This window comes from Prunus persica, chromosome G2, assembly GCF_000346465.2.
Source record: "Prunus persica cultivar Lovell chromosome G2, Prunus_persica_NCBIv2, whole genome shotgun sequence".
In the NCBI taxonomy this organism is placed as follows: domain Eukaryota; kingdom Viridiplantae; phylum Streptophyta; class Magnoliopsida; order Rosales; family Rosaceae; genus Prunus; species Prunus persica.
In genome coordinates, this window is record NC_034010.1 from 2,862,212 (window position 1) to 2,875,509 (window position 13,298).

At 38.5% G+C, this 13,298-nt stretch overlaps 2 protein-coding genes across 2 annotated transcripts; one reads left to right on the forward strand and one right to left on the reverse strand.

Moving 5' to 3' along the window:
- Positions 764-3,207, forward strand: LOC18786156 (cation/H(+) antiporter 15). Its single transcript, XM_020556668.1, has 2 exons — positions 764-1,774; positions 1,990-3,207. The coding sequence occupies exons 1-2, from the start codon at positions 764-766 to the stop codon at positions 3,205-3,207; spliced, it is 2,229 nt and encodes a 742-aa protein (XP_020412257.1).
- Positions 3,621-11,342, reverse strand: LOC18785912 (glycosyltransferase-like KOBITO 1). Its single transcript, XM_007218928.2, has 11 exons — positions 10,883-11,342; positions 8,584-8,733; positions 8,413-8,465; positions 7,738-7,846; positions 7,479-7,613; positions 7,291-7,335; positions 6,091-6,278; positions 5,863-6,004; positions 5,087-5,133; positions 4,830-4,917; positions 3,621-4,168 (listed from the first exon to the last, which is right to left on the reverse strand). Exons 1-11 carry the CDS (start codon positions 11,246-11,248, stop codon positions 3,884-3,886), a joined length of 1,608 nt encoding a protein of 535 aa, XP_007218990.1. The 5' UTR covers positions 11,249-11,342; the 3' UTR covers positions 3,621-3,883.

A 13,298-nucleotide genomic window follows, 5' to 3' on the forward strand; every position in this document is an offset into this window, starting at 1 on the left:
GAGTATATCAATGAGTCCACCAGGATCAGGAGATGCGACAGCGCGGGTATGTTATAATATGACAGTTTTCATGAGAGGAGATTTTTGGCATGCCGAAACCCCCACCGACAGATCTCTCCCATCGCTCAACAGCCAATTGGTCATCGTCATGCTCGTCACTCGCATTCTCATGGTTGCCTTCAAGCCCCTGCACCAGCCTCGTATTGTCGCTGATATTCTTGTAAGTAGTCTTAGCTCTTATGAATATTGAAATGTCATATCTTCTTATATAAATGCGAAAAAAAAAAAAACTTAAATCTACTTTCGTACAAAGTGAGTTCAATAGGATTTTCATCTTAAAATTGTGTTATTCATCCATATTCGGAAAGATATGCTAACGCAACTGTTCGTTTGTTATTATTATCTGTGTAAGCGTGTTATATGTGTTGATTCTTATAAAATAAGAATAGAGTATAATTTGTTGAGTGCATTTTCAACCGTGACATGGAAGTTCTAGCCGCAATATGCATCCATTAATGAACACCATTTGAAATACCATTTGTTGAGTGAATTGCACCATTGTAGTTTGATTATCCCAACCAACTTTTTTCTTAATCTCCATTAGGAATTATTCTTGTAAAAAGAAAAGAAAAAACATATCAACCAAATTGGTCGACAATCAAATAACCTCTATTTGTGAGGAATTGCTCAATTAAAGGGGACTGTATGTTTTTTTTAATTTTGTGAGGGTGGCGTGCTAGTGGGTCCATCTGTTATCGGCGGTATGAGCTTTGCTCGCGCTTACATAGCTCCTTTCCACAACTTCTTGACAATAGAAACAATTGCAAGCTTGGGCCTCCTTTACTACATGTTCATGGTGGGTTTAGAGCTTGATTTCAAACCAGTAAAACGTGCTGGGAAGAAGGCTCTGAGCATTGCCCTCGCGGGCCTCATAGTCACTGTCCCCCTCGGCGCGGCTCTTCATTACTTTCTTCTTGGCGACGACTCTCGCTGGAAGTACAAGGGCAAAAGGCCCACCAGGTACGGGCCCTTGGTCTGGGGCATTACCCTCGCCACCACCAGCTTCCTCGACCTAGCTCGAATCCTCGCCGACCTCAAACTCCTCCATTCTGAGGTCGGTCGGCTTGCCCTATCCGCCGCCGTCATTGCCGAGTTATGCTCATGGTTTCTTCTTGTCGTGACCATGTCGGTAATGACTGCGGCCGGGTGGCGCGGGTTTGCGACCACCGTGGCCTTTGTAGTTGTCTGTGTTTTTGTTCTTCGGCCTGCTCTCTTGTGGGCAATCCGCTGCAAATTTACCGAGAACAAAAAGAATAATAATAACGATATGGACCTCAACGTGTGCTTTGTCCTGTTCGGTGTCGTGGTATTCGGGTTCATAACGCAAACATGTGGGTCCCACTTCATCGTCGGGCCTTTCGTGTTGGGAGCCATCATGCCCAAGAAGGGAGAGATGAAGAAGATGGTGATGCAGAGGATCCAAAACTATGTGTATCTGCTCATGATGCCCCTTTTCTTCTTGTTCGTCGGGCTAAGGACCGATTTCAGACATGTTGTTTATGAGGACGTTGAGAACCAAGTGCCCTACGGTGCAGCTCACGCGTGCCGTGTCATGGTGGTTATCGTTCTGTCTTCCGCTTCTAAGATTTTCACAACCTTTCTCGTCGCCTTAATCCACAAAATTCAACCTTGGGACAGTTTTACTCTTGGGATACTCATGAACACTAAAGGATTATTGGGACTCATCATTCTCAACTCTGCTAAGGACCTACAAGTAAGTACTATATTCTATCTCACTCGTCATTTCATAAACTAGTTAATAAGTTAATACGACATCAAACGTTATTTTTTCAACTGATGATATATATGATTCTAAACAACACATATTCAGACAAGAATTGACTTGATCAATCAATTGTTCGAATTCATAATCTGATAACATCCTAGTGTTAATTAATTACATATCTGTATGGTGCATCATGTCTATAGGTCTTGGACCACCGAACGTTTGCAGTAATGATGAGTGCAATTTGGCTAATGACGGTTCCGGTTGGACCCTTCCTAGCCCTGGGTTACAAGACCACGAGGGCTTCCGCACAATACAAAATCAGGAACATACAAAGCTTAGAACCTGATACCGAGCTTCGAATCCTCACGTATACCCACACCTCCATTAACGTCTCCGGCATTGTAGACCTCCTCGAGGCTTCAAATCCATCCCGACAATCCTGGATCTACGTCTTCGCCGTCCAACTCGTGGAGCTCACCGGTCAAGCTTCGGCCATGCTCATCGTGCATGACGCTTGTAAAGCTAACACAAATCACACCTGGGCCAACACCGAGGCACAACCTGAGCCATTCACCTCTAGAAATGCCTTTGAAAGCTACGCCAAGGGAAGAGCAAACGTTTATGTTCAAGCACTCACGACCGTTTCAGCTTACAACACCATGCACGAGGACATATGCAATCTGGCCGAGGAGAAGTGCATCAACCTCATAATCATCCCGTTCCACATGCAAGCTAATATAGATGGCGCCATGGAGGATGCCAACCCTAGTTTGAAGGGCATCAACAGTAACGTGATCGAAAAGGCCCCGTGCTCCGTGGCGGTTTTTGTCGACCGCGGGCTTAGTATGTCCCATATGACCGAATCCTACAAGGACGCCTCCCAGGCCTACCGCCACTTCGCCATGTTCTTCATCGGAGGGGCAGATGACCGCGAGTCGTTAACGTATGCATGGAGGATGGCAGGAAATCCGAGGGTTAACTTAAAGGTTGTACGGTTTATCGTTACCCCAAATAACAACGAAGGCAACAACAATAAGGAAACTGATCCAAAGGTAATGGAAGACAGTGGGAGGGAGAAGCAAATAGACGAGTTGTACGTGGACGAGTTTAGGCTGAAGTCCAAGCACAACCCCAACATACAATTCTTGGAGGAGTCTGTGAATAGCTGGGAACAAATTCTGAATCTCATAAGGGAGTTGGAGGGTGAATATGACTTGTACATAGTGGGAAGACGGCATGGAAGCACATCACCAGCGAAGGCATTTTCGGATCATTATTTGAGCCAGACTGACGATCAGCTGGGACCTCTCGGGGAAGCATTATTGACTACAAGTTTTGCAATTAACGCATCCATTCTTGTAGTGCAGCAGGGGGCCGCTGTGGATGAACCAGAGGATGAAAACGTTTCGGTTATATGAAATTAGCAAAAACCCTTCAAAATTCTTTGTGAACATAGAATAGGATAACTCGACTTAGATCCTTTTCCTTTCTTTTTCGCTTCTTGTTTGTTTTGCTAAATCAGGAAAAGTTACAAAGAAATTATTCACCCTTTTCATTGCATCTAGTTTTGAACCGTGTCAGTTTTATATTCAAGATATATTAGAATGATACTGAGAGGAAAGAGCTTGTAACTAAAGTGATTGCGAGCAGGTGCACTTGAAGTTTTACCACTAAGAAGCGATGTTAGACCAACAAGTAAATGGTCGGAGCTTGGATGAAACATTGGACATGCAGCTTTTCTTGCATAAGTTTGAGCTATAAAAAAAAATTCCTGTTTCTTAATCACATTTATGTTAATACATAATTTTATAAAGAATGAAGATGGTACTAATAATGCAACTTAATTTGTTTATGCATTGAATTGTGAACAAAATCTTCATATAGAGTTTCAACGTCTATAATGAAATATCTGTAGAATTTCAATGTATATAACATTTGCCAAAAAGCTAGACTTGTCACATGAGAATCTTCTGTCTGACTAATAAAAAATTAAACAAGAATAATTACAGCTATATTTGAAACTTACCTATTAACCTGTCCATTCACACTATGAAGAAGAAGAAGAAGAAGAAGCAATCACACTAAGAGACCTTATTACACTCGTACACTGAGATGGTTGTCATCCATTCCGGGTGGCGACAATGGTGGAACAGCAGCTTCTTCAAATTCAGCTGCGTCAACTTCCAAGGCCTTCCTGATAGTAGCCTTACTCTCTCCAATTCTGCCAATCTTCCTCGATGGGAGAGATTGGGAGGCAGTAGCTCTAGAAGAGTTACTACTATCAATTGTCAACAAAAACTTTTCTTTTGAGAGGGCTGTTGGGGCAGATGCAATAACAGAGCTGAACACTCCCGACTCCCGTAGTCCTTGTATTATGGCCTGAGATGTACAACAAGGGATATCTTTTAAAATGATTCAGATATATATCTACACTAATAAATAAAACCAACTCAATTGTGTTCGTGGACCTTAAGTTTTGAAGCTTTGTCAAATATTTTCATCAGAATTTAATTACACTATTAACATGAGTTGATCATTTTCAATTATAAATAAGCAGCTAAAAATTAATATGAATTATTTGAAGCTCATAGATAAAGATAACCCACTTCCCACTATCAAATTAACTTCCTCCTTTACTTTCGTTCCTCTCTTTCCCTCTGATTATTAACCACTTACGCCCTATCTATTGTAATATACATTATTTTCAGCAAATTAAATTATAAAAGGTCTAGTACAACTGCATGATATAAACACTTGATATGACAGTCTTTCATTACTAGCCAAAAGAAAAGTTAAATATATGTCTACTTATACCTTTTCCAGACTTCATCCATCACATTAAATAAAAATACAACTACAATGTATCACATTATGCAAAAATACAATTACAGTAAATTTTTCATTACTAGTCAACTTCAAATGTGTCTTCTGCACTAGATATATCAGCTATGAAAAAAAAATTGTGACCACTAGTTAGATTCTTTTGTATCTCTTTTGAATTAAATTTTTTGTGGCGAAGAATATTGGTAAACATGCTTACCATGGGAGCATATATTCGAGTCAAAATGCCTTTTCTCAAAAGTTTCAATTTTATGTCTTTGTCATCCCATACAATGTGTTCATGGTACCTAGAATAGAAGCCAAGCTCAAACATTAATTCACAATAAAGGATTATCAATAATGAAGAGTAAGCTAATTCCAACAGTTCTCTCCAAAATATAAAGCATTTGAATTAATACAACTCAAATTTTAAAAGAGGATGAAAATAAGCAAAATAACTTGCGCAGAAGATTTTACCATTTCAGCATTTCGTCCTTGGTTGCAGTCGAAGCAACTATGAATGCCTGAAATGCTAATTGTTAGTTAGTATATGAAAGAGTTAGCATAATGAAATGCAACGAAAAAGCACTCAAGAGCTGGCAGCTATTTTAATTGTTACCAAAAGAAAGGGGAAATAGAAGGGAAAAGACAAGTCCAAATTCTATTTACAAATTCGTAGAATATTAGCCAAATCTGCTAAATGATTTCAGTAGAAAGTCACTATGCCATATATGCCTCGCTGTAAGATTACGCTTGAAGTCAGAAAATAACAAAACTATATTGCTTTTTAATTATCCAAAAAACAGCTCAATCAATAAGAATGTGCTTCAAATTTTCAAGAATTCTATTTCTATAAACAACTAAACTTGACAGTCACCACTAGATCCCAAGTTAATCCAAATAGCCTCCTTGACTGCTTTGAATGAAAACGACCACATACAAGAAGTAAATTGCCATGACTGACAAACTTTTTCCGAACTTATCAGATTAATAACAGCAACTCATCTTATTGCCACATTACCCTCTCCTAGGCCTCAAATTTCTTCCAACCAGTTGTATAAGTATCCCTTGTGAACTTTCCCTTTCTATATTGGACCCTTTATAGTTAGTGCCTATCATGGTCACATTATACAACTCTTCCGTATGGAACAACTAGTTAGTTTTATAAACTTAACCAGTTATATCATGTGCTTGATGATACTGTAATGCAAGTGGAAGAGTTTAACAAGATCTAAACAAAGCATTGAACTCACAGATCTGTCAAATTCCAACATAAAGCATCTTTTCACATCTTCCTTTGTTGGCTTGCAGCCACACCGATCACGTCTAGAAGTCAAGTCTGAAAATCGGGCATATGTGTAGTGTAGAACAGCAGCCTCTTCAAATTTGACCTCACTAAAAGGAATTACAAGAAATATGATTACTGGGATGAATAAGTTCAATAAAAAAAACACTACTCTTTCCATATAAAATTACAGTACTTCGGGGTTTTCATATAATTGTGCCATCTGTGTGCACCATTAGGACGGAGATGGTCTTGGATTCGAGCAGCTGACTTCCCATTTCCATAAGTCAAAAAATAGTTTGGGTTGCCACGAGTTGATTCTTTGTACATGCCAAAGTATGTATCTTTTGGTACATGGTCATAATTCCTCTTAAACATGGATACCTGCTTGTGTAGATACAAGAGCAAGACATAGATCAAAGACCATATATGAATGCTAATTGAAAAGTAAAATAGAGATGATGTGCAGCATTTTCAAAAATCAACCAGGATAGATTTATTTGTAGTAAGGTTCGTGACTACCGCTTCATTATGCAGCACACTCCATATCCTATATATTACTTCTCCTAATCCCACAGTTGCCTACTTCTCTACAAACACTATGCCATTATTGAACTAATAACAAGTTAACTTCAAAGCTTTCTGTCTAGATTTGAAAACAAGGCAGATCAAGGTAATAGCAAGTTTACTAAAAAGTTGGAATCATTTCACGTTCTTGGGTAAACATTTAAAACAACATAGCTGATATCAGATCCATTAATTCGGATTATATAAAGGCCTAATTTGGTTTTGGTAAAAAAGTATTTTCGATATTAGGAAATGATCAGAAATGGTTTTTTGCATTTAGTTTTAGATCAAAGTTGAAAAGTCAAACTAAAGTTAAACTAAAACACCAAAAAGGATTATAAAATAATACAAAATGCCACAATTTTGACTTTCCAAAAGTCAAAATTTGGTTGACTTGTGATCTAAAACTAAAATAACATAAACCACTATTGGTTAGACTCAGAAAAGAAAATAGGATCCTTGCATTTCCAAATTTAAAAACTATTTGTGACCTAAACCAAATTTCCTATTATATAAATTGGCACCAAGTGTGCATGTGTGTGTTTAACAACTTTGTCCTTGCAAAGTTTAACTGGGCAACAATATACTGTTTCCCAGCATGGTAAGTCTAAGAGTAAGGATAAGGTTAGGAACTCATCACAAATTCAAAGTTATGGTACGCATGATGAAGGAACAGGCAGCAACATATGCTATATACCATATTTTACTATCTAAAGACCCATATAGAATAACAAATATCACTCTATTGATTGTTGAACTCTAGAGATATAGTGAAGTCTATTTAACCAAATAAAAAAGGCAAGAATGATGGACGATAGAGGAAATTCACCTCAGTAAAAGGTTCCTTAATATCATCGCGTTCAACACTGCTCTCCTACTCAATAAAAATAAGCACAGTTAGTTAAATCACTGAGTAAAAGCACCAGGGCTGAAACAGGAGCCAATACAAGAAATTAACAAGAGTAGCATGCTTGATCATCTTTACATGTCCCAAAGTATCTAAACAATTTCACATACATAGTTCGGGAAAATAACCATATCCACATTCCTAGGCACATCAAGCAGCAACTGCCTCAAAGAATACTCCTTGGCACCAGCTGGGTGCAGTAACTCATCCGTGTCAAGATGAATTATCCAGTCTATTCCAGCATCCTGATATTTTTGTATGCACGAGAAAGTTCCAAGCAGATAAAAAAGAAATAAATCAACAAAACCTATTATCATAAGATAAAACTAACAACATAGGAACCAGTAATATGAGAAAAATCTTTCATACCCTTGCCATGACAATAGCCATCTCCATATTGAGAGATTGCTTCACAAATAGCTCATAATTGCAAGGTTTGTAAAAGAAACTGGACAGCCAAGTCTCATTCCAAATTCGGCTGATGGTACCAAAAACAAGAAGCATAAAATACAAGTGATTTCAGCGAAAATGAAAATAGAATTCTTCTTAGAAGCAGATAACCACACTGCTGATATGACCTCCACTTGGACAGCTGTGCTTGCTGTTCAAAAAGCACCGCAATGTTTCACTTATCTATTTTTTAGTTTTTTATCCATTTCCCGCCAAGGTTTATTGGTGTAGAATCAATTTTCAGGTTAGGTTTTAAATTTTAACTCTCAACTTTAAGGACTCTTTAGTAGCCCAAAACTCGGGAGTCAAAACTTAAAAGCTAAGCCCTAAACAGGCATGTTTTGCTCTTTTTTTCAGTGCAATTTGAACGGCCAGAGGGGCCATCTGAATTATGTGGGTCTCCACAGAGCGGTTATCCATCCCAAAGGCGGATTGTGTGTGTGTGTGTGTGTGTGTGTGCGTGCATCTACCAAACAACAAAAGAGATAGATATACAGAAGATTAATCACAACCGACAGGAATCGTAATAATAACAGAAGATTACATTAACAGTAAGCATAAAGTCCAAGAAGAATGGCGGCAAAATCAACTAACCTGTTAGCTTGTTGCTCCTCAAGCTGTTTTGTTCTGTATATCACTTTTACTCCCTGAAAGTACCACAAAATTTATCCTCGACAAATTTCACAACATTAAGCACAGTAGAACTAACAGTAGAAATGCATTTGAAGAAGATAAGCAGTCAGAGTGAAGTATATTTTAACTCACAGGAATGGACTCCAGAATTTTAGCTACTTCGGGAGATGCAGCCTTTCCTTCCACAAAAAGGAAAAAGGTAGTAGCTCCAATGACCTTGTGATAAAACATCCATGGTAAAATCTGATCTAAGCCAGCTGAAGTACTCGTAGTAATACATATCTGCACACAAAACTAACTTGTTAAGAGAGGAAAACTTCATTCCACCAAAATGTTTGCTTTCCTGATATTAATAATAAGTACTCATAAATAACTAGAACAGGAAAGTCCTAATGATACCTGATTCATAAAATCAAATTCTACTACCCAACCATTCACCCTATATACTGGTACCATATAAAGTCTAATATGTAAACGGCAACGTTATCATATGTTCTCACTGCAAGTCTGCAGAACAGGTTGTCAATGAAACAAAGAATCGCATTACCTTTATCTATTTGAATACCCAAGTTGCTCATGATTATACATCGAACGACATTTAACACTCATTAAATGGCTGTAGCTAATTCTTCATTACATTCCATGATTTGAAGAACTATGATATTTCCTATATTCTTAGGCTGTGCAGAATCACTTGACATGCCATTGTCAATGTTTGATCTCTAGAGCAGGGCCTGCACAGTGGGTTCAATTTGGGGGAAAAAAAGAAGAAAAGGAAAACCCATCTTTGCAAGTCTTAAGCATATATAATAGTGTCTTCTATTAACAAGTCAGGCAAGTCTATTTGGAAAGCAAGGTTAAGTTGAGGTTTCCAGAATACGGATGAAGTTGGTTCACATTGCACGGCATTTGAACAGAAAGTGCTTCACGATTGAGATGATGATATGGAAACTCAAGCACCATATATAATCTCCAGTGAAGAGCAGCTACTACGCTGCAACAATATTCACTTCTATTGTAAGCTTTTGGTTTTTTATTTATTTTCGGTTACCTCTGTTCTAGCTTTAGCTGATCTGTGTTTGCTTCGCCTCAAATTATTGAAGCAACTTACTGCATTAACTAGCTCTGAAAAACAATTTAACAATCCAAGGGTCCATGGTTCAAGTGAAAAATCAAAAGCTCTGGTCTGACAAGAGAGAATTCAAAATCCATAACAAAAACTTGCTAGTTCCTAGATTCTCCGCAACAAAACTATTGCTTGACCAATGCACCACCAACAAATCACATCTAGTGTTGGGATAGCGGCTCAAATTAGTTGTCAAAGGCATGGAGGATAACCGACGACTGGTCGGAGACAAAAGGCGACCAGTCGGTATTAAAGTTAGGTAACTTTCGGTGCAAACCAACTGGCGACAGGTCGGCTCTGCACATGATTATGTTTCCTTTTTCGATTTTGAGTCCTATTAGGGTATGTTTTTGGATTCCTAGTTCTATTGAGCTAGGGTAACTTGCTCTAGTGAAACTAGGGTTTTGAAAGGGAGACTATAAGTATATCCTTATGGTGTTAGTCTCCGTGGTGTGTGATCAAAGGGCGTGATCAATATATGTCTAGTGGCTTTGAAGATTTCACCTATAGGGTTGTGGCATACCGAGTGAGAGAAAAAACTTTGAGAGTGTGAGAGTCAGTTTCTTGGGTGTACTGGGGTTGAGATGAGTGAAATTACTTGTGAGTGTGAGGGAAGAGGCTATCTCCCCTACATTGTAATTTTACCATCTTTCTGCTGGATCGTCTTCATTAGCCCAAACCAGGGTGAACCTCGTAATTTGTGTGTTGTGTGATTGATTGCTTTCTTCATTTTATTCTCTTGGTTGTTTTTGCGATCTTTGGGCTAGGAATTGTGTGTGAATTCTCAACACCTAGTACACACCAAAAACTGTTCAACCAATCAATGAAAAAAAACACAAAAAACAAAAAAAGAAACAAAAAACTATAAAGAAAACATCTATGACCCATGAACTGAGAACATTAGCACCAATTGGGCAGACGATCCATTTTCAAACATGAGCATACCAGCATGAGAAAAAGGATCTATTAGCCAAACAGCATTGCACCAAAAAATATCTAAAAGAGCTAAACTTATAGCAAAAAGTGAAATGCAAGATTGGCACAACTCCTTTATCCTTTCTTAAAAAAAAGGCTCACTACATATAAACAGCCTCAAAACAAATCTAGAACCCGTAATCTTAAACCCAGATACAGATCAGACGTCGCCAATTTCACAAAGTAACAAAGCTTTTGGCATCAAACTGTACGACCACTCAGAATTTTCGAATACAGCAGCAAAAACCCACTAAACCCAAATCTATAGCAAGCAAAACCCATTACCAGATCAACCTCAAATCCAAAAAGAAAGAAGAAGAAAGAACACACCTTTGGTCTCAAATTGGACACAGAATCAAACTTCCAATTCTGATAGTAGGGAAACGAAGGCGAGGCTGAACGGCCAAGGCTGAGGCAATCGGACGGCGTGGAGTGAACGACGGCGGAGGAGAGAGGAGAGGCGTCCATGCCGGGGAAGAGGTGATGGGAACCAGGTGGGGACCACCGAGTGGTGGGATCGGGGATGCCACCGCGCCATTGGAGAATGAAGGCTAAGGCTGCGAGCGAAAGAGGGAGGAGAGTGAGGAGAAGGAGGAGCTTCGATGTGAAAGTCTGAGATGACGAGGAGGAAGAAGACTGCGGAGTTGAGCGGAGCGGGGCGTGGAGGTGGTGGTGGTGGTGGTGGTGGTTAGTCATGATGGTCGTTTTACTTTTACGTCATGTGAGACTTTACAGCTTCACTGGGATTTTAGCAAACAAGTTCTTCTTTTCTTTTAAATAAAGTTTGAAAAACAGCTCCTGTTACAGTCTCATCACGCTGCCTTTTCAAGAATTGAAAAATAAATAAATAAAAATAACACAAAATTAGAAAAAGGGTAAACTGTTGAAATGCCCCTTGAACTTTTACCTAATTATCAATTTATCCCCTGACTTTTTTTTTAAGAAAATTAAGGATTCGAACTAAATTTTATTCTCAATTTCCCTCCTGTCGTCTAAATTCTCAACATTTCATCTAATTTGTCGTTAAATAAGAGAGTAATTAGGCATTTCATATGTTAAAAATAATTCACTACTATAAAATAAAATAGTATGACATATAAAATGAAAAAAAAAAAATCATTTTAATAAACAGAGGGGTGGGACCCATCCATCATTTCTTCTCTCTCTCAGCGACTAAAACCCCTTCTTCCCTCTCTCTCTCTCTCTCTCTCTGCGACCAAAACCATCGGGCCCCACCCTCCAAACAACCCCATTTATTCAGATCTTGAATCCATTGATATGTTGTGCGATTTGGGGTCGAGATTTTGGGTGAAGGGGCAATGAACTTGTAAGGTGAAGAGGTATGGACCTTTAAGACTAAGGGGGAAAAAATCATAGGGGAAAGGGCGCGAATGGGTTGGGTTTGTGGGTAGGGATAGGTTTTTCTTTTATATTTTTTGGATGTAGGGTGGGTTGCAGGTGGGGAAGAGGCTAGGTCACTGGTTGCTGTAATTTCAATCGAGGATTGGATTGGCATTGGAGTGGCTAAGCTGGGGGATGGGGAGGAGTTGTTTTGGGTTGGTGAGATGAGGGGCTAGCTGTGGTGATGAGGAGAGGTTTGATGGCGATGGTGGAGAAGAAAGGTGATGGTTGTGGGGAGGGCTTTTTTTTGTTTTTTTCCTCTTTTCTTTAATTTTTACAAAAAAAATTTAATCATTTAACTGAAATTGGATGAAATGTTGAAAATTTGGACGGTAGGGGGAAAATTGAGAATAAAATTTAGTTCAAGTCCTTAATTTTGTAACAAAAATGTCAGGGGGTAAATTGATAATTAGGTACAAGTTCAGGGGTGGGGGGGCATTTTGGCAATTTACCCTAGAAAAAAGCGAAATTAAAATACAAGGTTTTTTTTTGTTCAGTTCCTCAAGGAATACAAATCCATCCCGGATTACATTATATAATCACGGCCGTTCACGTAGATTATGAAGCCTATAATGAATTTGGGTTTTTGATCCAAATGATTACTTTAATCCAAGGTATACTCTCACCACTATTCTAAACACTTAATACGTGTACATGAACATAATCATAGTTCCATAAATATGAAGCAAATAGTTAATTATGATTATGTCAATAGACAAGTGTCAAGTGGTGAGAAGGATTATGAGGGTACACCTTAGGTTAAAGTGGTGAACAAAAAAATTTCCATGAACCTATGCCCGAATTCTCTTTTAGTCCTCCAACCAAATTTTTCACTCTAATGGTCCTCAAACTCTTTCTTTCATGTCATATAACTTTGGGGTAAATTAAACTTTGAACCAAAAAAATAAAAATAAAACACCACTTTGAGATGCCCTAATAACCCTAGACCCCAGCACCCACCGCAATCTAGACCAAACAATATTGTATATGATCCATTAACATGACATGAATTCGCAATCCTAAATCAATATTCAGGTCGGGGCTTATCGGGCTGTGTTGAAAATGGTGGACCCATTAGCCACCAATCAAGTTAACGGGTTGTGTCATGTGAATTCTCGAATATTTGTTATCACCCATTAAGAGTATAGTTATTTTGTAGTTTTATATGTCTTTCTTTTTTTCTTCCCTTCCTTCTCCCCTCCCCAACTCTTCTTTGGTTGAATTTTTATTTCTTATTTTTCAGCTCTCTTTTTATTTTTTAATATTTTTTTAGTTTCTTTTTATTATTAATGGGTGAAACGAGTCGTGTCATGTCGTTCGTTATTTTAAAGGGTCGTGTTCGTGT